General features: G+C 30.5%; 2 protein-coding genes across 2 annotated transcripts; one reads left to right on the forward strand and one right to left on the reverse strand.

Moving 5' to 3' along the window:
* The first annotated feature begins 2,969 nt into the window (after positions 1-2,969).
* LOC132945316 (uncharacterized) lies at positions 2,970-3,716 on the forward strand. Its single transcript, XM_061015026.1, has one exon. The coding sequence runs from the start codon at positions 2,970-2,972 to the stop codon at positions 3,708-3,710; it is 741 nt and encodes a 246-aa protein (XP_060871009.1). The 3' UTR covers positions 3,711-3,716.
* Positions 3,717-23,163: 19,447 nt separating this feature from the next.
* On the reverse strand, positions 23,164-25,619 carry LOC132944686 (zinc finger MYM-type protein 1-like). The gene is made up of 3 exons (XM_061014157.1): positions 25,595-25,619; positions 24,503-25,186; positions 23,164-24,425 (listed from the first exon to the last, which is right to left on the reverse strand). The coding sequence occupies exons 1-3, from the start codon at positions 25,617-25,619 to the stop codon at positions 23,164-23,166; spliced, it is 1,971 nt and encodes a 656-aa protein (XP_060870140.1).
* Between the last annotated feature and the right edge of the window lie 324 nt (positions 25,620-25,943).

The raw sequence follows: 25,943 nt of genomic DNA on the forward strand, positions 1-25,943 counted from the left end.
GCATATCCATTAAATCAGCTTGCCATAGGTCGTCAATAAACCGTGTAACCACACTACGTCTAGGAAATATTTTTCTCGCTGGTCGATGTAGCTCATTAGCTATACCCTCTAAGGTCGTCATTATGCTATAATATTTCTCTCACGCAGTTCTTCTAAAATAGATATGATTTCGTTATTAACACCAGTATTACCAACACTTTGCGATGATGTCAAAAGATTTAATCTAGTTACTAGCTCATTCGGATCGTCATAATAAACTAATTGGGTTTGAGGTAAGACATCTTTATATAAACCACTACCTGTCTTAGGATCAGGTGATGAAGTAAAATTAATCATATCTGTAGACATACGATCTGAAGGTGAAAAACTGCTTGCTGATTGATTAAAATCAAATGGATCATTTTCTTGTGTTATTTTTCTACGTTTAGCGTTTAATAAGCCAAAAGGACTAGAAGGTAAAGTATTGTTAAATGATTTTAAGTTAATTCGTGGAGTTGTATTCTCATTAATTTTATCTATTTCTTCATTAAACTGTTTTTCCTCCATTTTCATTCGATCATACAACGGTTTTACAACAGTCACCCATTTATGATACCTTGAGGTTCTAGGTTTTCCATCTGCTTTTAAATGGACTCCAGAAGTTTTCAAAATATTGTAATAAGATTCTATATCTTCTATAGTTGTTTTTTTTGGTTCCTTCTCACATAATAAAGACCATAAACCTGGTGTGAATTTATAATATTTATTAAGCAGCAGTAATTTACCGTGACTAAAAGTTACAGAATGTTTTCCTATTTTATATGAATCACTATTTTTATCATAATGCATACCATAGGATTTATCATAACGTATTGATTTAGGACGGTTATTTAAAAAATTTTCAAATGGTGAATTTATTTCGTTATCATCATCATCTTCACTAGTGCATGAGGTTTCTGATTTATTTTCTAGTACAGTTGACTGTGTGTTACATATTTCATTTTGTTTTGCATGTGTACTCAATGGTTCAATTATTGGTTTAAATGCCTCACGGAAATAGTTTTCAGAATCTATAACACCACGTTTCATTTCCATTATTTTTCGTTTAATATTTTTTTTTGATGTTATTAAATTTTCCAATAAAACTTTTTGTTTGTTCATTGTAAATAATAAAAGTACTATACCTGTATCGTATGACTGTCGATAACACTATGTAGATAATAACTGTGTGACGGTATATTTATATAGGTATAAATATATAAAATTATTTTATTTTAATGAACGTATGAAACCCACATCTATACCTTCCTTCATTCATTTCCCGAGTTTTATCGATGACCATAAACCCATAATCACTATGATTCCAACATAAATGAGAAATTTTACGAAATTCTGAGAAATCCATATCTGTAGACGAATGATCGTTGAATATATGTCGTAAATTTGTATCATCTTGTTTAAGTATCATTAAGAAGTTTGCGTTATCTCTTACTAGCTGTTTTGATATTTTAGAATATGTCTGTGCTAAATAAAATACAGAGCTAGCACCTGAATGTCTGCCCATGCTAAAGTATTCTCTGATTACGGATTGTGGACCACATATCACATCATCAAAAATGATAATTGAATTTTTTTTGGTTAAGTTTGGTTGTATAACCTTATCAGCGCTTGTAAATATGAAAAAATTAGCACCTTTTATATCATCTATTATTTTTTTCAGTAAGACATATTTTTCCTGATTAGAGGTTTTCGAGTATAAATAAATATTTTCAAATCTTAACCCGTTTGCATGTGTGATCAGATTATACATTATATTTGTTTTTCCTGAGCCACTGGGACCAACTAGTATAGCACGTATAGTATCAGGTAATAACGAACCATGTCTTGATGGTTTTTTTACTACCTGAACATCTACATTTATTACATCTAATTTATCTTTCTGTTCAATCAAATTCATATTATTTTCGTATAAATACTCTAGATTTTTTAAATTTATAACCAGTTATAGATGGCGTGTTCAACTCGTAAGTACAATTCAAACAAGACTGGTAAAGGATTTGTAAACTCCCTTATAAATAGTCTCCCGTTCGAAGCTCATATTTCAGGATATCAGTATTGTGGTCCTGGTACGAAATTAAAAAAGAGACTAGATCGTGGTGATAAAGGAATAAACCCATTGGATGCTGCTTGTCGTGACCACGATATTGTGTATGCAACAAGTAAAAATTTAGACGATAGACATAAAGCTGATAAAGTGTTAGAAAATCGAGCTTGGGAAAGATTTAAAGCAAAAGATACACCTAGAAAAGAGAAATTAGTTGCGTACGCAGTAACAAACGCAATGAAAGCTAAAAGAAAAATAGGTATGGGTTGCAAACGGAAACGTGCTATAAAAACAAATTGTATACTAGCAGCGAAAAAAAAAAGAATCTCAAAAAAAAAGAATGGTGGTAAAAGGTTGATTTTAGTACCGAGACAATCAGGAGGTGCAATTCCCTTAATACCTATATTTGCAGGATTGTCAGCACTTGGTAGTTTGATGTCTGGAGGTGCTAGTGTGTATAATGCGGTTCAAAATTCAAAAAGAAAAAAAGGCAGTGGTTTGAAATCAAACAAGAATAGGTTAAGGAAAAAAAACTGATGATCACGCTACCTGATAGACCGCTTTCGTCTCAAGATATTATAAAATATATCGGAAAGTTGAAAATCAATCATTTCCGTGGTGTCTTTTCACGTGATAACTTACCTAAAAAACCACATACGATTGAATGTGGTATATTAAACTTGGATACATCTTCAGGCGACGGAAGCCATTGGGTAGCGTTTTATAAAAATAAGGACAAAGTTGTATATTTTGATAGCTTTGGTGATTTACCACCACCAATTGAATTACAACATTATTTCAGACAGTTCAAAATAGTATACAACTATTCCAACTATCAAGACTTCAATACATTTAACTGTGGTCATTTATGTCTTGAATTCTTACAATGCATGAATCTATTACATTAAATCTAACTGGAAATTCAACTGTATTGTCGGTAAATTATTTTCCATCTCTAAACGTTTACGAGGATTCAGAAATAGCTTTGTTATCTTTGCAAACGTGCAATTCATTTCCAAATATTATAAATCCAACTAATAACCGGCTGAGAATAAAATCAATTCCTCCAGATAGAATAGCAAAAATTCAATTTTTTGTACCAGCCGAATGCCGTGACATAGAAGATATTAACAAATATATGGTAGAAGAGTTATCTCAAGTTAATAAAGTCTACGGAACAAAGCTGACATTCAGTGTACGTATTGATCCTGTCGATTTTAGAACGTATATAAAATGTAATGGAATACTAAACTTTGAGCATCCGTATAGTATAGCACCTGTTTTTGGGTATAGAAAGAAAGTTTGTGGACCGTTTCATGAAGAACATCGATCGGATAAAGCTGCAAATTTAAACACAATTAATTCTATAAAAGTAATGTGTAATATAGCACATGGGTCATTCAACAACCAACTTCAAAACCATTCGATATATGAGTTTTTCCCAAGTGGGAGAAGAGGAACAAAGGTTGTTCAATCTCCGGTAAACCTTATATATTACAGATTAAACAAAACAGATATTAATTCAATTACTGTTCAGTTAGTTGACCAAAACAATAATCCAATTGACAATTTTAACGAAACGTTAACAGTTGTTCTGCATATTAAACGTCACGGATCTCATCATTAAATTTATATCTTAGATTTTGTAATGTATGAGTCAGTTACTTTAAGTTTAACTGGGAATGCTACCATATTATCTGTAAATTATTTTCCACCTATAAACCTTTACGAGGACTCAGAAATAGCTTTGTTATGTTTACAGTCATTTAATTCGTTTCCAAATATTAATGATAATAATAATAAATTTTCTATACAAGTAGCTGAGAATGAAAACAATAATGATCCTATGATATGTTTTATTACATTGGAAGAGGGTTGTTATGAAATTGAAGATATTAAGCAACGAGTTAAGAAGCAAATAGATGACTATAATAGTAAAAACTTAACCAATTTAACATTCGACATTACAGTTGATCCTAACGATTTCAGATCATATATAAAATGTAATGGGATACTACACTTTGAGCATCCGTATAGTATAGCACCTGTATTCGGTTTTGAAAAACGAGTATATAAGCCACACAATGAAATTCTTCGATCGGAAAAAGCTGTAAATTTAAACACAATTAATTCTATAAAAGTAATGTGTAATATAGCTCAAGGATCATTCAACAACCATCTTCAGAGTCATTCGATTTATGAGTTTTTCCCAAGTGAAAGGACAGGGTTGAAAGTAATTCAGTCACCACCAAATTTAATATATTACAAATTGAATAAAACAAATATTGATTCGATAACCGTTCAGTTAGTTGATCAAGATCATAATCCGATTGATAATTTTGGTGAGGCATTGACAATTGTGTTGCATATTAAACGTTACGGATCTTGAGATGGGTTTAAAATTCAATATAAACCCACTACTTCGGATCAGTACAACTAGTCATAAGACTAAAGTGCTACCAGCAACATCAAATCAAATAAAAAAATTGACGGTGAAGAATAAAAAAATTTTACAAGCTTTGGGTTATCAATTAAAGCAGAATGCCTGAAAGTGATATTTTGGATATAACTTCACAGTACGAAACGGATTCTAAAATTACAAAAATTGAATATCATTCATACGCACCGTATACAACATCATTTAATAATAATGATGAAATACGTATATCGATCCAGCAAACGGATGTCTATCCATATCTACACGAAAGCTTTATTTTTTTGGAAGGAATAATTACTGATGCTACCAAAGTGAAACTAACTAATAACGGTTACTCTTACCTTTTTGAGCAAATACGGTTGGAAATCAATGGGATAGAAGTAGATAGCACGCGTGTTCTTGGAATCACTAGCTCGTTGAAAGGTTACTTATCCGGTACGCCAGACAACTACAATTGCTATGAAAATGCTGGCTGGAATTTTAAAAACGCAACGCAATCAGAAAATGATAAAGGTGAATTTACCGCTTGTATTCCATTAAAATATTGGTTAGGATTGTTTGAAGACTACAAAAGAATATTAGTGAATTCTAGATTGGAATTAATATTAACCCGAAGTCATAGTGATTTAAATGCTTTACAAGTTAAAAGTGGTGCAACTGCCACTGAAGGTAAAGTCACCTTAAATAAAATAGTCTGGAAGGTCCCACATATAACGGTCGATGATGAAGAAAGGTTGAAATTATTGAAACTTATAGAAAAAGAAAAAAGTTTGTTTATCCCTTTTAGATCTTTTGAAACTTTTGAATATCCTGAACTCGGGACCACTAAAAAAGTTGTGTGGAATTTGAAAACTGCTTCAAAATTAGAAAAACCACGATTCGTCGTAATTGGATTACAGAAAGGACGCAAAAATGTGTTATCAAAAGATTGTAGTATATTCGATCATTGTAATCTAACAAACGTTAAAGTATTTCTGAACTCAATAGCTTATCCATACGATAATTTGAATTTAGATTTTTCGAAAAATAATTTCACCTTATTGTATAATATGTATACATCGTTTCAAGAATCGTACTATGAAAAAAGTATTCGTAACCCGATATTGAGTCCTTCTACTTTTGTAGCAAACGCACCAATTATAGTTATCGATACTTCAAAACAGAACGATTCAACCACAGCCTCAGCAGTGGATGTTCAATTGGAAATCGAAGCTTCAGATTCGCTTACAGGTGTAACTGCTTATTGTTTATTAATTCATGATCGTATTGTAGAATATGTACCTTTTACTAGAGAAGTAAGAAAACTTGTGTAAATATATTTTAGAATTAATTTACAATAATAAAAAATCTGTTATTACATAACTTGTGTTCTGTATTTTAAATAATTATTCCATTTTAGTAATAAGGTTTGTTGAGAAAAAAACCATTTAGCATGTACACTGTAAATATTTGGACAAAACTGACTTTGAGTGTGCAAACTCTTCATAATTTTTACACGGTAAAATTATTGTGTCCAAGGGGGACATCCTCCCTTGAACGGTGTGAAATTACCGTGTAAAAAGTGTACAAACTCTTCATAATTTTTACACGGTAAAATTATTGTGTCCAAGGGGGACATCCTCCCTTGAACGGTGTGAAATTACCGTGTAAAAAGTGTACAAACTCTTCATAATTTTTACACGGTAAAATTATTGTGTCCAAGGGGGACATCCTCCCTTGAACGGTGTGAAATTACCGTGTAAAAAGTGTACAAATTCTTCATAATTTTTACACGGTAAAATTATTGTGTCCAAGGGGGACATCCTCCCTTGAACGGTGTGAAATTACCGTGGTGACATAAAAAGTAGACTGTGAACATACAAATGTATACTACTTGAATGTTCAAATATCAATATATCATAACTAATTTGACGATGCTTTATTTGTATTATGTTTACGATTTCAATTCATGGAATATACTTGTTTGTATGACATGGTTTTCAGATTGATTGAGTTCCGTACGCATCAGTGTATTTACTAAAGGGTTCTTTTTATTATTTCAGTATACAGAATGTCTTCAAACAAAATTCCACCATCATCATCGCTCAAACCTAAACCACATCCCCTTAAACAATATGTCCAGATGCGAAATGATAGGTGCCAAGAGAACATGCAAATTCTAAGGAACGGTCTGACGCCGACGCAAAAAGTTAGATGACAACAGCAGTTTGGAACCAAACAAAAATTAAAAGAAATAAACCATAGGACATATTTTGATGAAAGTGTAAAAAGATGTAGACACGAACATTTCGATTACTTTATATTTTGTATTTCAAATATTTTAACACGTACGTGTGCCACAGCAAAATATATAATTATCGTCACCCACATAATCACTGTATCGTCTTGCTATAAATAAATATATTATGTAAGCTATTAATGAAACATTTTTTTTCTCTATTAAACTTTACATCGATTAAAACAGATATCTCCATTTGAGATGCGTGACACGCAAGAGAATACATTTTATCAGCAGCATTATGGTACCTGAGAATGTTCAACATTTTCTTCGTAAGTGAAATCTAACCTTTAGCTATAAAATGCAACATTTAATGTACAGACGAAACAATTCTTCATAATTTGTATTCTGTTATTTTACCATTAAAAATTTAACAAAAAAACTGCACATCACAGAGACAAAAAAAAATGTCACAAATTACAACGAATAGACGGATGGCTTCGAACGCCAAGCACAGTTATGGGAAGAAAATTTCAGAGACCGAAACCGAGAATTAATTCATCAATAGGTAATCTATGTATAAAAGTGTATACAAATACTAGTTTGAAAATCGCTGGGATATAGTTCTCAATGTCTAATCCACCTTAAGATTCTCTATACAAAAAGATAATTTAGGAAAAATATTATAAAATTATAAACCAAGTCAATGTCTCTATTTTGTAGTTATAATCGTGATTTTATTAATTTTTAGAATTTCGTATCATTCAGATTGGGTAAATAGGAGAAAATATAATTTCCACTAGAATGTGACTAACACAATCATAGTTTTAAAATATTTTAGATTCTGATGGATGTATTGATTTTACAATGATGTGTGTGTGCTTTTTTTTTTTTTTTATAATCATTTTGAGTTTTATTCTCGACAACATGCGTAATAATGATAAAAATATGAATTTATCTTGTTTTCTTGTAATTCCAAAACGAATAACTGTACACCAATGACATGTTTTTTTTATATAATCATTGAAAGTTAAAATTTCGACGAATTTCATCAAATTGAATGTTTACAAATTATTTAGTAGATAAACATTTATAAAACGTCCAATTTTTATACCTAAGAATTACAATTTATGTTGAAACACGTAAACGTGGTATTTGAAACATTTCATATGTAATAACTAGATGATTATTTATGTTTATACAACTAAAATGCAATGAATGTGGACTTATAATTATATTAACATAAATAATACAGTTTATGTGCCCAATTCTATTATCTTGTATGAATCATACAGTTTATCATCGACCCATTAAAGAATAATTATTCTTATTATATTTTATCCAACTGATAGTTTTCTCGATAATAATGGTTTACTATTAGCACTGTTAGTTTTGCAGAGCAAACTGACTCTTTCAGGGAACAAATTCAATCGTACGGTCTTGTCGATTGGCGTTTACGTTGTAGTTTCAATATTAGATAGGTACATATTTTAATTTTGCTATATTATTGTTAAGTATATTTCTTATTTCAAGATTCATGCATAGTATCGCAGTGTCCGTTTCGTGCCAGGGTGAAAAGACGCTGGAAGGATTGTGTTCACTGGCAGTTTGCGTTTTAGATGTGAGTACCTACACCCAGCAGTAGTATTATATTTTTACAATATCAAAAATTTAGGTCATTCTACCTTGTAGGGAAAACTAAAACAAGATTATTATTTTGGTGTATATTCAAATTAGCCAACTGTGAATTTCTGATTTTAAATAATCGTGATTGATTAAAAACTTGTAATAGGTATCTCGGAATCGTTTAAAAATATTGATTTAGGTGTAAGGAGTACAACCATAATTGTTTTTAATATTTTTTCAAATCATATTCAATTGTAAAAGATTATAAACGTTTCCTCAAAACACGAAATCAATTTAGGCAAACCAGTTAGTCCATACACTTTGAACGACTGCTCGTGTATTTATAATACGTACCTGCTACCTACCCGCTGAGGTGTTTTACGCAAACGGAATGCATTAACTTCAATGAATGTTCAAATATCAATATATCATAACTAATTTGACGATGCTTTATTTGTATTATGTTTACGATTTCAATTCATGGAATATACTTGTTTGTATGACATGGTTTTCAGATTGATTGAGTTCCGTACGCATCAGTGTATTTACTAAAGGGTTCTTTTTATTATTTCAGTATACGGAATGTCTTCAAACAAAATTCCACCATCATCATCGCTAAGACCTCAACCACATCCCCTTAAACAATATGTCCAGATGCGAAATGATAGGTGCCAAGAGAACATGCAAATTCTAAGGAACGGTCTGACGCCGACGGAAAAAGTTAGATGACAACAGCAGTTTGGAACCAAACAAAAATTAAAAGAAATAAACCATAGGACATATTTTAATGAAAGTGTAAAAAGTTGTAGACACGAACATTTCGATTACTTTATATTTTGTATTTCAAATATTTTAACACGTACGTGTGCCACAGCAAAATATATAATTATCGTCACCCACATAATCACTGTATCGTCTTGCTATAAATAAATATATTATGTAAGCTATTAATGAAACATTTTTTTTCTCTATTAAACTTTACATCGATTAACACAGATATCTCCATTTGAGATGCGTGACACGCAAGAGAATACATTTTATCAGCAGCATTATGGTACCTGAGAATGTTCAACATTTTCTTCGTAAGTGAAATCTAACCTTTAGCTATATAATGCAACATTTAATATACAGACGAAACAATTCTTCATAATTTGTATTCTGTTATTTTACCATTAAAAATTTAACAAAAAAACTGCACATCACAGAGACAAAAAAAAATGTCACAAATTACAACGAATAGACGGATGGCTTCGAACGCCAAGCACAGTTATGGGAAGAAAATTTCAGAGACCGAAACCGAGAATTAATTCATCAATAGGTAATCTATGTATAAAAGTGTATACAAATACTAGTTTGAAAATCGCTGGGATATAGTTCTCAATGTCTAATCCACCTTAAGATTCTCTATACAAAAAGATAATTTAGGAAAAATATTATAAAATTATAAACCAAGACGATGTCTCTATTTTGTAGTTATAATCGTGATTTTATTAATTTTTAGAATTTCGTATCATTCAGATTGGGTAAATAGGAGAAAATATAATTTCCACTAGAATGTGACTAACACAATCATAGTTTTAAAATATTTTAGATTCTGATGGATGTATTGATTTTACAATGATGTGTGTGTGCTTTTTTTTTTTTTTATAATCATTTTGAGTTTTATTCTCGACAACATGCGTAATAATGATAAAAATATGAATTTATCTTGTTATCTTGTGATTCCAAAACGAATAACTGTACACCAATGACATGTTTTTTTTATATAATCATTGAAAGTTAAAATTTCGACGCATTTCATCAAATTGAATGTTTACAAATTATTTAGTAGATAAACATTTATAAAACGTCCAATTTTTATACCTAAGAATTACAATTTATGTTGAAACACGTAAACGTGGTATTTGAAACATTTCATATGTAATAACTAGATGATTATTTATGTTTATACAACTAAAATGCAATGAATGTGGACTTATAATTATATTAACATAAATAATACAGTTTATGTGTCCAATTCTATTATCTTGTATGAATCATACAGTTTATCATCGACCCATTAAAGAATAATTATTCTTATTATATTTTATCCAACTGATAGTTTTCTCGATAATAATGGTTTACTATAAGCACTGTTAGTTTTGCAGAGCAAACTGACTCTTTCAGGGAACAAATTCAATCGTACGGTCTTGTCGATTGGCGTTTACGTTGTAGTTTCAATATTAGATAGGTACATATTTTAATTTTGCTATATTATTGTTAAGTATATTTCTTATTTCAAGATTCATGCATAGTATCGCAGTGTCCGTTTCGTGCCAGGGTGAAAAGACGCTGGAAGGATTGTGTTCACTGGCAGTTTGCGTTTTAGATGTGAGTACCTACACCCAGCAGTAGTATTATATTTTTACAATATCAAAAATTTAGGTCATTCTACCTTGTAGGGAAAACTAAAACAAGATTATTATTTTGGTGTATATTCAAATTAGCCAACTGTGAATTTCTGATTTTAAATAATCGTGATTGATTAAAAACTTGTAATAGGTATCTCGGAATCGTTTAAAAATATTGATTTAGGCGTAAGGAGTACAACCATAATTGTTTTTAATATTTTTTCAAATCATATTCAATTGTATAAGATTATAAACGTTTCCTCAAAACAGGAAATCAATTTAGGCAAACCAGTTAGTCCATACACTTTGAACGACTGCTCGTGTATTTATAATACGTACCTGCTACCTACCCGCTGAGGTGTTTTACTTAAACGGAATGCATTAACTTCAATGAATGTTCAAATATCAATATATCATAACTAATTTGACGATGCTTTACTTGTATTATGTTTACGATTTCAATTCATGGAATATACTTGTTTGTATGACATGGTTTTCAGATTGATTGAGTTCCGTACGCATCAGTGTATTTACTAAAGGGTTCTTTTTATTATTTCAGTATACAGAATGTCTTCAAACAAAATTCCACCATCATCATCGCTCAAACCTAAACCACATCCCCTTAAACAATATGTCCAGATGCGAAATGATTGGTGCCAAGAGAACATGCAAATTCTAAGGAACGGTCTGACGCCGACGGAAAAAGTTAGATGACAACAGCAGTTTGGAACCAAACAAAAATTAAAAGAAATAAACCATAGGACATATTTTAATGAAAGTGTAAAAAGTTGTAGACACGAACGTTTCGATTACTTTATATTTTGTATTTCAAATATTTTAACACGCACGTGTGCCACAGCAAAATATATAATTATCGTCACCCACATAATCACTGTATCGTCTTGCTATAAATAAATATATTATGTAAGCTATTAATGAAACATTTTTTTTCTCTATTAAACTTTACATCGATTAACACAGATATCTCCATTTGAGATGCGTGACACGCAAGAGAATACATTTTATCAGCAGCATTATGGTACCTGAGAATGTTCAACATTTTCTTCGTAAGTGAAATCTAACCTTTAGCTATAAAATGCAACATTTAATATACAGACGAAACAATTCTTCATAATTTGTATTCTGTTATTTTACCATTAAAAATTTAACAAAAAAACTGCACATCACAGAGACAAAAAAAAATGTCACAAATTACAACGAATAGACGGATGGCTTCGAACGCCAAGCACAGTTATGGGAAGAAAATTTCAGAGACCGAAACCGAGAATTAATTCATCAATAGGTAATCTATGTATAAAAGTGTATACAAATACTAGTTTGAAAATCGCTGGGATATAGTTCTCAATGTCTAATCCACCTTAAGATTCTCTATACAAAAAGATAATTTAGGAAAAATATTATAAAATTATAAACCAAGACGATGTCTCTATTTTGTAGTTATAATCGTGATTTTATTAATTTTTAGAATTTCGTATCATTCAGATTGGGTAAATAGGAGAAAATATAATTTCCACTAGAATGTGACTAACACAATCATAGTTTTAAAATATTTTAGATTAAGATGGATGTATTGATTTTACAATGATGTGTGTGTGCTTTTTTTTTTTTTTTATAATCATTTTGAGTTTTATTCTCGACAACATGCGTAATAATGATAAAAATATGAATTTATCTTGTTTTCTTGTAATTCCAAAACGAATAACTGTACACCAATGACATGTTTTTTTTTATATAATCATTGAAAGTTAAAATTTCGACGAATTTCATCAAATTGAATGTTTACAAATTATTTAGTAGATAAACATTTATAAAACGTCCAATTTTTATACCTAAGAATTACAATTTATGTTAAAACACGTAAACGTGGTATTTGAAACATTTCATATGTAATAACTAGATGATTATTTATGTTTATACAACTAAAATGCAATGAATGTGGACTTATAATTATATTAACATAAATAATACAGTTTATGTGTCCAATTCTATTATCTTGTATGAATCATACAGTTTATCATCGACCCATTAAAGAATAATTATTCTTATTATATTTTATCCAACTGATAGTTTTCTCGATAATAATGGTTTACTATTAGCACTGTTAGTTTTGCAGAGCAAACTGACTCTTTCAGGGAACAAATTCAATCGTACGGTCTTGTCGATTGGCGTTTACGTTGTAGTTTCAATATTAGATAGGTACATATTTTAATTTTGCTATATTATTGTGAAGTATATTTCTTATTTCAAGATTCATGCATAGTATCGCAGTGTCCGTTTCGTGCCAGGGTGAAAAGACGCTGGAAGGATTGTGTTCACTGGCAGTTTGCGTTTTAGATGTGAGTACCTACACCCAGCAGTAGTATTATATTTTTTCAATATCAAAAATTTAGGTCATTCTACCTTGTAGGGAAAACTAAAACAAGATTATTATTTTGGTGTATATTCAAATTAGCCAACTGTGAATTTCTGATTTTAAATAATCGTGATTGATTAAAAACTTGTAATAGGTATCTCGGAATCGTTTAAAAATATTGATTTAGGTGTAAGGAGTACAACCATAATTGTTTTTAATATTTTTTCAAATCATATTCAATTGTAAAAGATTATAAACGTTTCCTCAAAACACGAAATCAATTTAGGCAAACCAGTTAGTCCATACACTTTGAACGACTGCTCGTGTATTTATAATACGTACCTGCTACCTACCCGCTGAGGTGTTTTACGCAAACGGAATGCATTAACTTCAATGAATGTTCAAATATCAATATATCATAACTAATTTGACGATGCTTTATTTGTATTATGTTTACGATTTCAATTCATGGAATATACTTGTTTGTATGACATGGTTTTCAGATTGATTGAGTTCCGTACGCATCAGTGTATTTACTAAAGGGTTCTTTTTATTATTTCAGTATACGGAATGTCTTCAAACAAAATTCCACCATCATCATCGCTAAGACCTCAACCACATCCCCTTAAACAATATGTCCAGATGCGAAATGATAGGTGCCAAGAGAACATGCAAATTCTAAGGAACGGTCTGACGCCGACGGAAAAAGTTAGATGACAACAGCAGTTTGGAACCAAACAAAAATTAAAAGAAATAAACCATAGGACATATTTTAATGAAAGTGTAAAAGTTGTAGACACGAACATTTCGATTACTTTATATTTTGTATTTCAAATATTTTAACACGTACGTGTGCCACAGCAAAATATATAATTATCGTCACCCACATAATCACTGTATCGTCTTGCTATAAATAAATATATTATGTAAGCTATTAATGAAACATTTTTTTTCTCTATTAAACTTTACATCGATTAACACAGATATCTCCATTTGAGATGCGTGACACGCAAGAGAATACATTTTATCAGCAGCATTATGGTACCTGAGAATGTTCAACATTTTCTTCGTAAGTGAAATCTAACCTTTAGCTTTAAAATGCAACATTTAATATACAGACGAAACAATTCTTCATAATTTGTATTCTGTTATTTTACCATTAAAAATTTAACAAAAAAACTGCACATCACAGAGACAAAAAAAAATGTCACAAATTACAACGAATAGACGGATGGCTTCGAACGCCAAGCACAGTTATGGGAAGAAAATTTCAGAGACCGAAACCGAGAATTAATTCATCAATAGGTAATCTATGTATAAAAGTGTATACAAATACTAGTTTGAAAATCGCTGGGATATAGTTCTCAATGTCTAATCCACCTTAAGATTCTCTATACAAAAAGATAATTTAGGAAAAATATTATAAAATTATAAACCAAGTCGATGTCTCTATTTTGTAGTTATAATCGTGATTTTATTAATTTTTAGAATTTCGTATCATTCAGATTGGGTAAATAGGATAAAATATAATTTCCACTAGAATGTGACTAACACAATCATAGTTTTAAAATATTTTAGATTCTGATGGATGTATTGATTTTACAATGATGTGTGTAAGCTTTTTTTTTTTTTTATAATCATTTTGAGTTTTATTCTCGACAACATGCGTAATAATGATAAAAATATGAATTTATCTTGTTTTCTTGTAATTCCAAAACGAATAACTGTACACCAATGACATGTTTTTTTTATATAATCATTGAAAGTTAAAATTTCGACGAATTTCATCAAATTGAATGTTTACAAATTATTTAGTAGATAAACATTTATAAAACGTCCAATTTTTATACCTAAGAATTACAATTTATGTTGAAACACGTAAACGTGGTATTTGAAACATTTCATATGTAATAACAAGATGATTATTTATGTTTATACAACTAAAATGCAATGAATGTGGACTTATAATTATATTAACATAAATAATACAGTTTATGTGCCCAATTCTATTATCTTGTATGAATCATACAGTTTATCATCGACCCATTAAAGAATAATTATTCTTATTATATTTTATCCAACTGATAGTTTTCTCGATAATAATGGTTTACTATTAGCACTGTTAGTTTTGCAGAGCAAACTGACTCTTTCAGGGAACAAATTCAATCGTACGGTCTTGTCGATTGGCGTTTACGTTGTAGTTTCAATATTAGATAGGTACATATTTTAATTTTGCTATATTATTGTTAAGTATATTTCTTATTTCAAGAGTCATGCATAGTATCGCAGTGTCCGTTTCGTGCCAGGGTGAAAAGACGCTGGAAGGATTGTGTTCACTGGCAGTTTGCGTTTTAGATGTGAGTACCTACACCCAGCAGTAGTATTATATTTTTACAATATCAAAAATTTAGGTCATTCTACCTTGTAGGGAAAACTAAAACAAGATTATTATTTTGGTGTATATTCAAATTAGCCAACTGTGAATTTCTGATTTTAAATAATCGTGATTGATTAAAAACTTGTAATAGGTATCTCGGAATCGTTTAAAAATATTGATTTAGGTGTAAGGAGTACAACCATAATTGTTTTTAATATTTTTTCAAATCATATTCAATTGTATAAGATTATAAACGTTTCCTCAAAACAGGAAATCAATTTAGGCAAACCAGTTAGTCCATACACTTTGAACGACTGCTCGTGTATTTATAATACGTACCTGCTACCTACCCGCTGAGGTGTTTTACGCAAACGGAATGCATTAACTTCAATGAATGTTCAAATATCAATATATCATAACTAATTTGACGATGCTTTATTTGATTTATGTTTACGATTTCAATTCATGGAATATACTTGTTTGTATGACATGGTTTTCAGATTGATTGAGTTCCGTACGCATCAGTGTATTTACTAAAGGGTTCTTTTTATTATTTCAGTATACAGAATGTCTTCAAACAAAATTCCACCATCATCATCGCTCAAACCTAAACCACATCCCCTTAAACAATATGTCCAGATGCGAAATGATAGGTGCCAAGAGAACATGCAAATTCTAAGGAACGGTCTGACGCCGACGGAAAAAGTTAGATGACAACAGCAGTTTGGAACCAAACAAAAATTAAAAGAAACAAACCATAGGACATATTTTAATGAAAGTGTAAAAAGTTGTAGACACGAACATTTCGATTACTTTATATTTTGTATTTCAAATATTTTAACACGTACGTGTGCCACAGCAAAATATATAATTATCGTCACCCACATAATCACTGTATCGTCTTGCTATAAATAAATATATTATGTAAGCTATTAATGAAACATTTTTTTTCTCTATTAAACTTTACATCGATTAACACAGATATCTCCATTTGAGATGCGTGACACGCAAGAGAATACATTTTATCAGCAGCATAATGGTACCTGAGAATGTTCAACATTTTCTTCGTAAGTGAAATCTAACCTTTAGCTATATAATGCAACATTTAATATACAGACGAAACAATTCTTCATAATTTGTATTCTGTTATTTTACCATTAAAAATTTAACAAAAAAACTGCACATCACAGAGACAAAAAAAAATGTCACAAATTACAACGAAGAGACGGATGGCTTCGAACGCCAAGCACAGTTATGGGAAGAAAATTTCAGAGACCGAAACCGAGAATTAATTCATCAATAGGTAATCTATGTATAAAAGTGTATACAAATACTAGTTTGAAAATCGCTGGGATATAGTTCTCAATGTCTAATCCACCTTAAGATTCTCTATACAAAAAGATAATTTAGGAAAAATATTATAAAATTATAAACCAAGTCAATGTCTCTATTTTGTAGTTATAATCGTGATTTTATTAATTTTTAGAATTTCGTATCATTTAGATTGGGTAAATAGGAGAAAATATAATTTCCACTAGAATGTGACTAACACAATCATAGTTTTAAAATATTTTAGATTAAGATGGATGTATTGATTTTACAATGATGTGTGTGTGCTTTTTTTTTTTTTTATAATCATTTTGAGTTTTATTCTCGACAACATGCGTAATAATGATAAAAATATGAATTTATCTTGTTTTCTTGTAATTCCAAAACGAATAACTGTACACCAATGACATGTTTTTTTTTATATAATCATTGAAAGTTAAAATTTCGACGAATTTCATCAAATTGAATGTTTACAAATTATTTAGTAGATAAACATTTATAAAACGTCCAATTTTTATACCTAAGAATTACAATTTATGTTAAAACACGTAAACGTGGTATTTGAAACATTTCATATGTAATAACTAGATGATTATTTATGTTTATACAACTAAAATGCAATGAATGTGGACTTATAATTATATTAACATAAATAACACAGTTTATGTGTCCAATTCTATTATCTTGTATGAATCATACAGTTTATCATCGACCCATTAAAGAATAATTATTCTTATTATATTTTATCCAACTGATAGTTTTCTCGATAATAATGGTTTACTATTAGCACTGTTAGTTTTGCAGAGCAAACTGACTCTTTCAGGGAACAAATTCAATCGTACGGTCTTGTCGATTGGCGTTTACGTTGTAGTTTCAATATTAGATAGGTACATATTTTAATTTTGCTATATTATTGTTAAGTATATTTCTTATTTCAAGATTCATGCATAGTATCGCAGTGTCCGTTTCGTGCCAGGGTGAAAAGACGCTGGAAGGATTGTGTTCACTGGCAGTTTGCGTTTTAGATGTGAGTACCTACACCCAGCAGTAGTATTATATTTTTACAATATCAAAAATTTAGGTCATTCTACCTTGTAGGGAAAACTAAAACAAGATTATTATTTTGGTGTATATTCAAATTAGCCAACTGTGAATTTCTGATTTTAAATAATCGTGATTGATTAAAAACTTGTAATAGGTATCTCGGAATCGTTTAAAAATATTGACTTAGGTGTAAGGAGTACAACCATAATTGTTTTTAATATTTTTTCAAATCATATTCAATTGTATAAGATTATAAACGTTTCCTCAAAACACGAAATCAATTAAGGCAAACCAGTTAGTCCATACGCTTTGAACGACTGCTCGTGTATTTATAATACGTACCTGCTACCTACCCACTGAGGTGTTTTACGCAAACGGAATGCATTAACTTCAATGAATGTTCAAATATCAATATACCATAACTAATTTGACGATGCTTTATTTGTATTATGTTTACGATTTCAATTCATGGAATATACTTGTTTGTATGACATGGTTTTCAGATTGATTGAATTCCGTACGCATCAGTGTATTTACTAAAGTGTTCTTTTTATTATTTCAGTATACAGAATGTCTTCAAACAAAATTCCACCATCATCATCGCTCAAACCTAAACCACATCCCCTTAAACAATATGTCCAGATGCGAAATGATAGGTGCCAAGAGAACATGCAAATTCTAAGGAACGGTCTGACGCCGACGGAAAAAGTTAGATGACAACAGCAGTTTGGAACCAAACAAAAATTAAAAGAAATAAACCATAGGACATATTTTAATGAAAGTGTAAAAAGTTGTAGACACGAACATTTCGATGACTTTATATTTTGTATTTCAAATATTTTAACACGTACGTGTGCTACAGCAAAATATATAATTATCGTCACCCACATAATCACTGTATCGTCTTGCTATAAATAAATATATTATGTAAGCTATTAATGAAACATTTTTTTTCTCTATTAAACTTTACATCGATTAACACAGATATCTCCATTTGAGATGCGTGACACGCAAGAGAATACATTTTATCAGCAGCATTATGGTACCTGAGAATGTTCAACATTTACTTCATTCTACCTTGTAGGGAAAACTAAAACGGAATTATTTTTTTAATGATTACAAATTATGTTAAACACGTAATCGTGGTATTTGAAACATTTCTTATGTAATAATTAGATTAGTAATTATGTTAATACAACTAAAATACAATGAATGTGGCCTTATAATTATATTATCATATTTAATACAGTTTATGTGTCCTAAAAAATGTTTTTATTCTCAAAATAATGCCAGGAATTTTTTTCGGTAGTATAAAATATAGAATATACAAATACGAAATAATAAATTATAAAAATAATATGTTTTTCTTTAATTCTAAGTGTGTAATCAATTTATTGTTTCTAAACATCTATAACCAAACACGTTTAAAAGAAGAAAAAATATTTTTCATTATTTCATTGAAAATTTCAAGAACAGTGAAATTTTCAATTTTGAAATATTTCAAATTTAGAACCCTAGATATTGGATACCTATAGGTACTAAAGTTTCATTGATTGAGTCGAAATTATTTTTTTAACGTTCGACATTCATGCACTTATAATAAAAACTATTTTCATATCGGTTTGATTTTCCAAAATACATAGAATGTACTTAAAGTACCACCTGTAACACAATTATAGCTTTAGTATTTGGCTCTTAGTCTATTTATTGGGTCGCAAGTATTTTGACTTACGACCCAACGTATTTTTTTCTGGAAATAGCAAAAATTTAAAAAAAAAAGGAATCTCTAATCCACAAGTGTATGGGTTTTTCTGGTAAATAAAATGTTTTACGTCTAAACACCATATATCTAAAAATGATTATGTGGACAGTTTTGATCAGATTCGCAAGACAAAGTGTACTTATAACTAAATAACGTAATTGGCAATTTCTATAGGTACCAACAATAGGGTTTTTTAAGAACGCGTAAAGCGCGAGAAAAAGCTAAATAGTTTCTAGTTTAATGTTATTTTTATTGACAATATTCGATGTCTAACTGCATTGACAATTATTCACGATCGGCAATAACTCGTTAGGTCTCGTTTGAACTTTCACTGACCTAATCCACCATACTGTACCTAACGATTCTTTGTAAATTCGTTTATTATATATTAGGTAGTCTGTGGTCTAAATAGTTTGGTGGTGAAATAATTCAAACAGACACTTTGGCAGTGTCATGGCAGCCCTATAGCAGTGCCATGTTGCTATTAACTCTCTAGTATTATTAGGTTAACTGTTTAATATCATATAAATATTAAAAATATGCATGGCAGTTATGGTAAAGGTTCTTCTAAAGTTTTTAGTATTAATATATAATTAGAGTCCAATTATTGCCAATTTTGAATGATTGTCACAGAAGTTACCCAACGAATATTGTCAGTAAAAATAACATTAAACTAGAAACTATTTAGCTTTTTCTCGCGCTTTACGCGTTCTTAAAAAACCCTATTGTTGGTACCTATACAAATAGCCAATTACGAGAAAACAAGAAAAAGAAAACGTTATAAGACGAATAAACATTTCCGAAATAATGTTCCTGTTACAGTGGTTTTTGATTGTTTTTTTTTTAAATATTTCATAAAGTTAGCTAACATACAATACGGAACGTTTGTTGACGTTATCGTCGTAGTCCTATGATTTAAAATTATATATTGAATGCAATATTATACTAACAATAGCATCAACTAACATCTTTTATTTGTTGACGCAATTTTTTTTCCTGAAGTATGTATTTAATGTAATATTAATTATTAGCTGTGGCAATAGTTTCAGCGTTATTAATACTAAAGATTTTAGAAGCACCTTTACCACAACCGACATGCATATTTTAATGTATATATGACATTAAATTGTTAACCTAATCATACTAGATGGTTAATAGCCCCATAGCACTGCCATAGGCAGATACCTCCTCAATAAACGAAAAACAATATCAAAACAACACGGATTTTATGATCGGATATCAAACCGAATACATCTCCTGCGATAAAAAAACACAAATAAAACTCCACCCTCACTCCATCTCAACAGCCAAGACTACCCATAGAAGATGAAAAACCCCCCAAGAGGCACCTTTCTGATTTATCGTCCCAGGAGGCTTATAACATACACACGGGTACACAACAAATAGTATAGAAGCATTTCCTTTCGATTTAGAACATTCTAATTTTCTCTACCATTAATAATTATTGTATTGACCCCATTATAATACGTTTAAGCGATTTTTAATATTTCTTATTTAATGTAATTGATCAATATAGTTCTTTGTCGTGTTTTGTTTGGTTGTTTGTTTGTTTGTTTGTTTGTTTTTTTTTTTTTTTTTTTGTATAAAATGTATTGACAACATTGCCGTTTAATTCGGCTGTACATTTAAAACAATAAAAATCGCAATAGTGAAGCCCCTGTCATCATGAATTAATGGCTCCCTCGGCCAATGATAAATTGGCCTTCCTATTACCTTATATAGTACAATAATTTCACGAAAAATACCAGTAATTTTAATTTTAAGTTTCCTGGTGTGAATCGTAAATTAATTGACAGAAACTTAGACAGCTTACCTCCGACACTTTTGTGGCAGTTTGCTGCGCCAATAATGAGTCTTGGTCCTGGTGCGAAAGTCCGATGACGACTCGCTAAGTGACCTGGAACAACTGTTGCCTTCTTTATAATCAACGTCGTCTTTCTCAATGAATCTGGAAAATACATTAGAACAAAATATTATTTTAGTTTATCAAAATGTATACAAAACTATTAGGTATTTAATTCAAAAACTAAAGACTTATGTTAACATTTAAAAAAATGAAAATTACATTTAATAAAGTAAAACGTATAAAAGTCTGTCAGTACTCAGTAGTGTATTGTTATCAACACACATGCTGAGATATATTCAATATTTTTGAAACGTTTCAGCTATTAAATATTCTTTATTGTGTAAATTGCCAGCATCCTTAAAAAAATTTCAAGGAAAAAAGTGTGAGAAGAAAAAATTAAAAAGAAAAGCGGGTAAGTGGATGTTGGAAAGTAGGTAACAAGTGGGTCAATAATGGATTGTATTAAACTTAAATTCAATGATATAATATCATTGTATAAGAAAAACGATTCTGAGCAGAGATGGTTTGTCGTTTTATATTGTTATTATTTATTATATCCTGTAAGTTGAATTAATATTATAGTTGATGTGTCGTGTATTGTAACAATTACTCGCCTAGAGATATAGGTTATTAATAATAATAAATAATTAACAACTTCAGCGAGTTTTTCAATCTTAAAAAGTGGACTGTATCAAAAAAAAAAACACCACACAACATATAATAATAAATATAAATAATAATTAGCATCCGTGTAATACATATGTGAGGGATGTAGGCGCCCACCTACTATATAATATAATATTGGACCGATTGCTCGATAGTCGAGACAATAATATATAATAATAATAATACAAAACGCCGCGAAGGCAATATAAAAAATAAACAAACAAAATACAAAACAATGATATGGTATCATAAACAATGATAATAAAAGCGCGTATCACTGTCGTGATACCGCGTTACCAGTTGTTGCCGCCGACCACTCGACTGTCCTTATGACCAAACCTCCATGACGACTGCTTGCCCGTTCTAATCCCGCGATCCACGTTGCTGATCGATGGCTGAACCACACTAATTATGCATGTGATACATGGGCGTAGCTAGGATTTCAATCAGGGGGGGGGGGGGGGCAGTGATGTAGCCAACTTTAAATCATTAAAACTCAATTTTTTTTTAAAGTATTTATTTATAATATATTATTCATTAATCATTATTTTTAAATTATAACAATGACAATCGTCTAGAGTCTTCGCAAAATCTGCTGAGAATTTTCTGTTGCATCTCTTCCTTTTTTTCATCTAGCAGCTTTCTATGCACACTTAGTATGCATAGACCTGAAATAATTTACATTGTATATGATTAATATTAATATAATTATTAATTAGCATTGATATAAAAAAACTATTTTGATTTACCATTCAGACGGTTTTCCGTCAGCGTTGAACGCAACCAAGTTTTTACCCTTCTTAACGTACTGAATGACCTCTCAATAGTGCAAGTTGTACATGGCTGAGCTAAAGAAATATGCAAGGCTTGTTTTATTTTAGGAAAGAAAATATCTGTTTCTTCTACTACTTCACTCATTTCCATGTCTGATAGTTTGCTTTTAGCCAGTTTTTTCTCCTTCCAGATGTTGTACCATAATTCTGCTTCACTTTACAAGTCTTTAATTTGGTAATAATTGGCAAAATCATTTATTTTAAGTTTAAATTCTTTGGTGTTCATATCTAACATATTTGAAGGGTGTAATAATAAAAGTGAAAAAGCAGGTATGTTTTCATCAGAAAATCTCCGTTCCAATGAGGATATTAATGAATCCAAGTATGGAATTAGTAATGATCTCTTCCAGAATTCAGCCGAATTTAACGCTGGAGGATTCGAACGATGTTGTTGTTGTTTAACAATCCTAGGAAGATTAATTTCTGCTCCTATATTCTCAGCTGCTATGTTTGCAGCAGTTAATAATTCTTTAATTTCTGTGTCAGCGTGTTCGCGGTGATCTTTCACCATGACTACTATTTTTTTTATAAAATTTGAGCATTTCAGCAAATCCAGATTTTTTGATTGTAAAGCATTCACAACAGGCTCTAATAATTTAGAGTATTTTGCTATGAGGATAACACTCATTATAAAAATACTTTTATTTGCTACAGCATACAATTGAAAAGCAACTTTTCTTGTTGCAGTGTTCCCATCTTTTGACAATTTATCTAAAGCATGTACAATTATCTCAAAATTTTCTTTGAAAATTGAAATACTTCTATATTTTTGAGACCATCGTGTCTCACAGAATGCTGGTATGTTCGGGATACATTTTCTACGTAAAACAGATTCGCGAAAAAAGTTTATGATATCCTTTACCGTTGAAATTGTGTTACGTATTTCTGGAACACAATTTAAATCATTGACCACCAAGTTTAATTTATGACTTGCACAGTGAAAAAATAGAGCATGTGGATATTTTTCTCGTAAAATTGTTTGCACTCCATTGATTTTCCCTGCCATAGTTGCGCAACCATCATAGCCTTGTCCAACAAGCTTCGTTCCATCGAGACCTTCGTTTTGAATAAAATGATCTATTGCACTAGCTATGTTAACAGCATCCGTGGCATGTAGTTCAATGAAGCCTAAAAATTCTTCTCTGATAGCCCTTTTCTCACCATCAAAAAATCTAATCCCAATAGACAATTGCTCTGTTCCTGAGATATCAGCGGTCTCGTCTGCCATTATACTGAAAGCTACAGCCTTTTTAACATCATTAATAATACAATCTTTGATTACTGTTCCACTTATATTGATGATTTCATTCTGAATTTGCGGAGATGTGTAGATGGCATTTCGCTTGCCCTTTTCGATATGGTTTTGGAGATACTGATCACCAGCTTCAATTCGCATTTGAATTAAGTCATAGAAAACTCCTACATCAAAAAATTATCAAAAATATATAATTTAAATAATCCAATATTTTATAAATTTAATGATTTTATTCAATTACCTTCATTTTGACCTTTTCCTCTAAAGGGTAGATCATGGGTTCCGCAAAATAGTACATTTGAAATTATGGACGAAATAATTTTTCGATTTTGTTCTAGTACTTTTTGGTGTCCGGATACCATCATAATATTTATAGGTACTTCTTCCACAAAACTATTAGCTGCTTCGGTTGCTCCTTGGTGCCAATTATTGGAAATATGGTTTCTACAGCCCTCGTGAATGTCTTTGTATCGTGTAAAAGGTTTGATGATAAATGAACCTAAAACACCTTGGACTTTTTTCGGTGGAAACAGAACACAGTACAAACAAAGAGCTCCTTTCAGTATTTTCGAATACGCAAGCCAAGGAGCATAGGCCTGTAACCAACTATGGTTAAATTTTCTCTTTGATCCAACAGCAATAGCATCCTCACTAAAGTTGTAATTTTCTGGTGGCGTCCAACAACGTTTCAAGATATCCATTTTTTGAGATGTTGTTAAATGATTAGACCGTCCCACCCATTGACCTATGTCATTTTCAAAACGTTCTTCATTTGTAAGCTTTTTAGAAGTTGAAGGATCTGCATTTCTGGTATTGCGATCATAAGAAGTGGAAGGTTCGTTGGAGGATTTGGGAATTTTATATATTCCATCGTGTTCATCACTTCCGCTACTACTTATTTCTGGCAATTTTCTCTTTTCTCGACCTTAAAAATTACGAAGACTTATGAAATAATGATGTAAGTGATAATCAGGGCTCGAAACTTAATGCATTAAAAATTTGTTTGTTGTTGATAATTTATTAATAATAAATTATAAACATAAAATATGCGCTATGACACAGAAAAAGTTGTGTCCTATGTATTGTGGAATTTTGGTAATTCTACTATAAATACCAAGGGAGTGGTTTTGTCCCGCGCAAAACAGTTTTTCGCTATATTGTATGCTTGTAAGACGAAGACAACGCATGCGGGTATAGCGTCCTCTTAATATATCATAGTTGCGGCAGGCGGCGGTCACAATACATAGTGTATATATTATATAAGTAAAAGACTTTGTACTTATTTATTTTACTTTGTAACTATTTATAATTCTAAAACAAGATATGTACTTACCACCAAAAAACTTTCTTATGTCCATCGTGTAAAATAATATTAAATGTAAACGTTATATATTATATTCGTTACTTACGCGAACACAGAACGGCACGTACTGCTGTCTGCTGCACTTGATTGTTGACACTATCGCTGTTGATATTAATGTATAAAGCACATAACGATTAGCGTTTAACTCATAATTCAAATAATCTTTAGATAGACTAATCGATAAAATATAAAACGATTACACGTGTAGATATCACTCGGTCCCACTAAACTATTTTTAGACTTCATGTACTTATATCAAATTTAATATTTCAATTTTAACGTAAAACTTACACGTGCGATATAAGAAATACAATTTAGT

This window comes from Metopolophium dirhodum, chromosome 5 (genome assembly GCF_019925205.1).
Source record: "Metopolophium dirhodum isolate CAU chromosome 5, ASM1992520v1, whole genome shotgun sequence".
Taxonomy (NCBI): Eukaryota; Metazoa; Arthropoda; class Insecta; order Hemiptera; family Aphididae; genus Metopolophium; species Metopolophium dirhodum.

What these genes read in the sequence shown, in the direction of transcription:
- LOC132944686 (XM_061014157.1), bottom strand. Translation starts at nt 25,619, where the DNA reads ATGGACATAAGAAAGTTTTTTGGTG. An exon ending in CATAAGAAAGTTTTTTGGTG is followed by an intron (nt 25,187 to 25,594) that starts GTAAGTACATAT and finishes GTAATTTTTAAG; the next exon opens with GTCGAGAAAAGAGAAAATTG. An exon ending in AGGAAAAGGTCAAAATGAAG is followed by an intron (nt 24,426 to 24,502) that starts GTAATTGAATAA and finishes TTTTTGATGTAG; the next exon opens with GAGTTTTCTATGACTTAATT.
- LOC132945316 (XM_061015026.1), top strand. Translation starts at nt 2,970, where the DNA reads ATGCATGAATCTATTACATTAAATCTAACTGGAAATTCAACTGTATTG.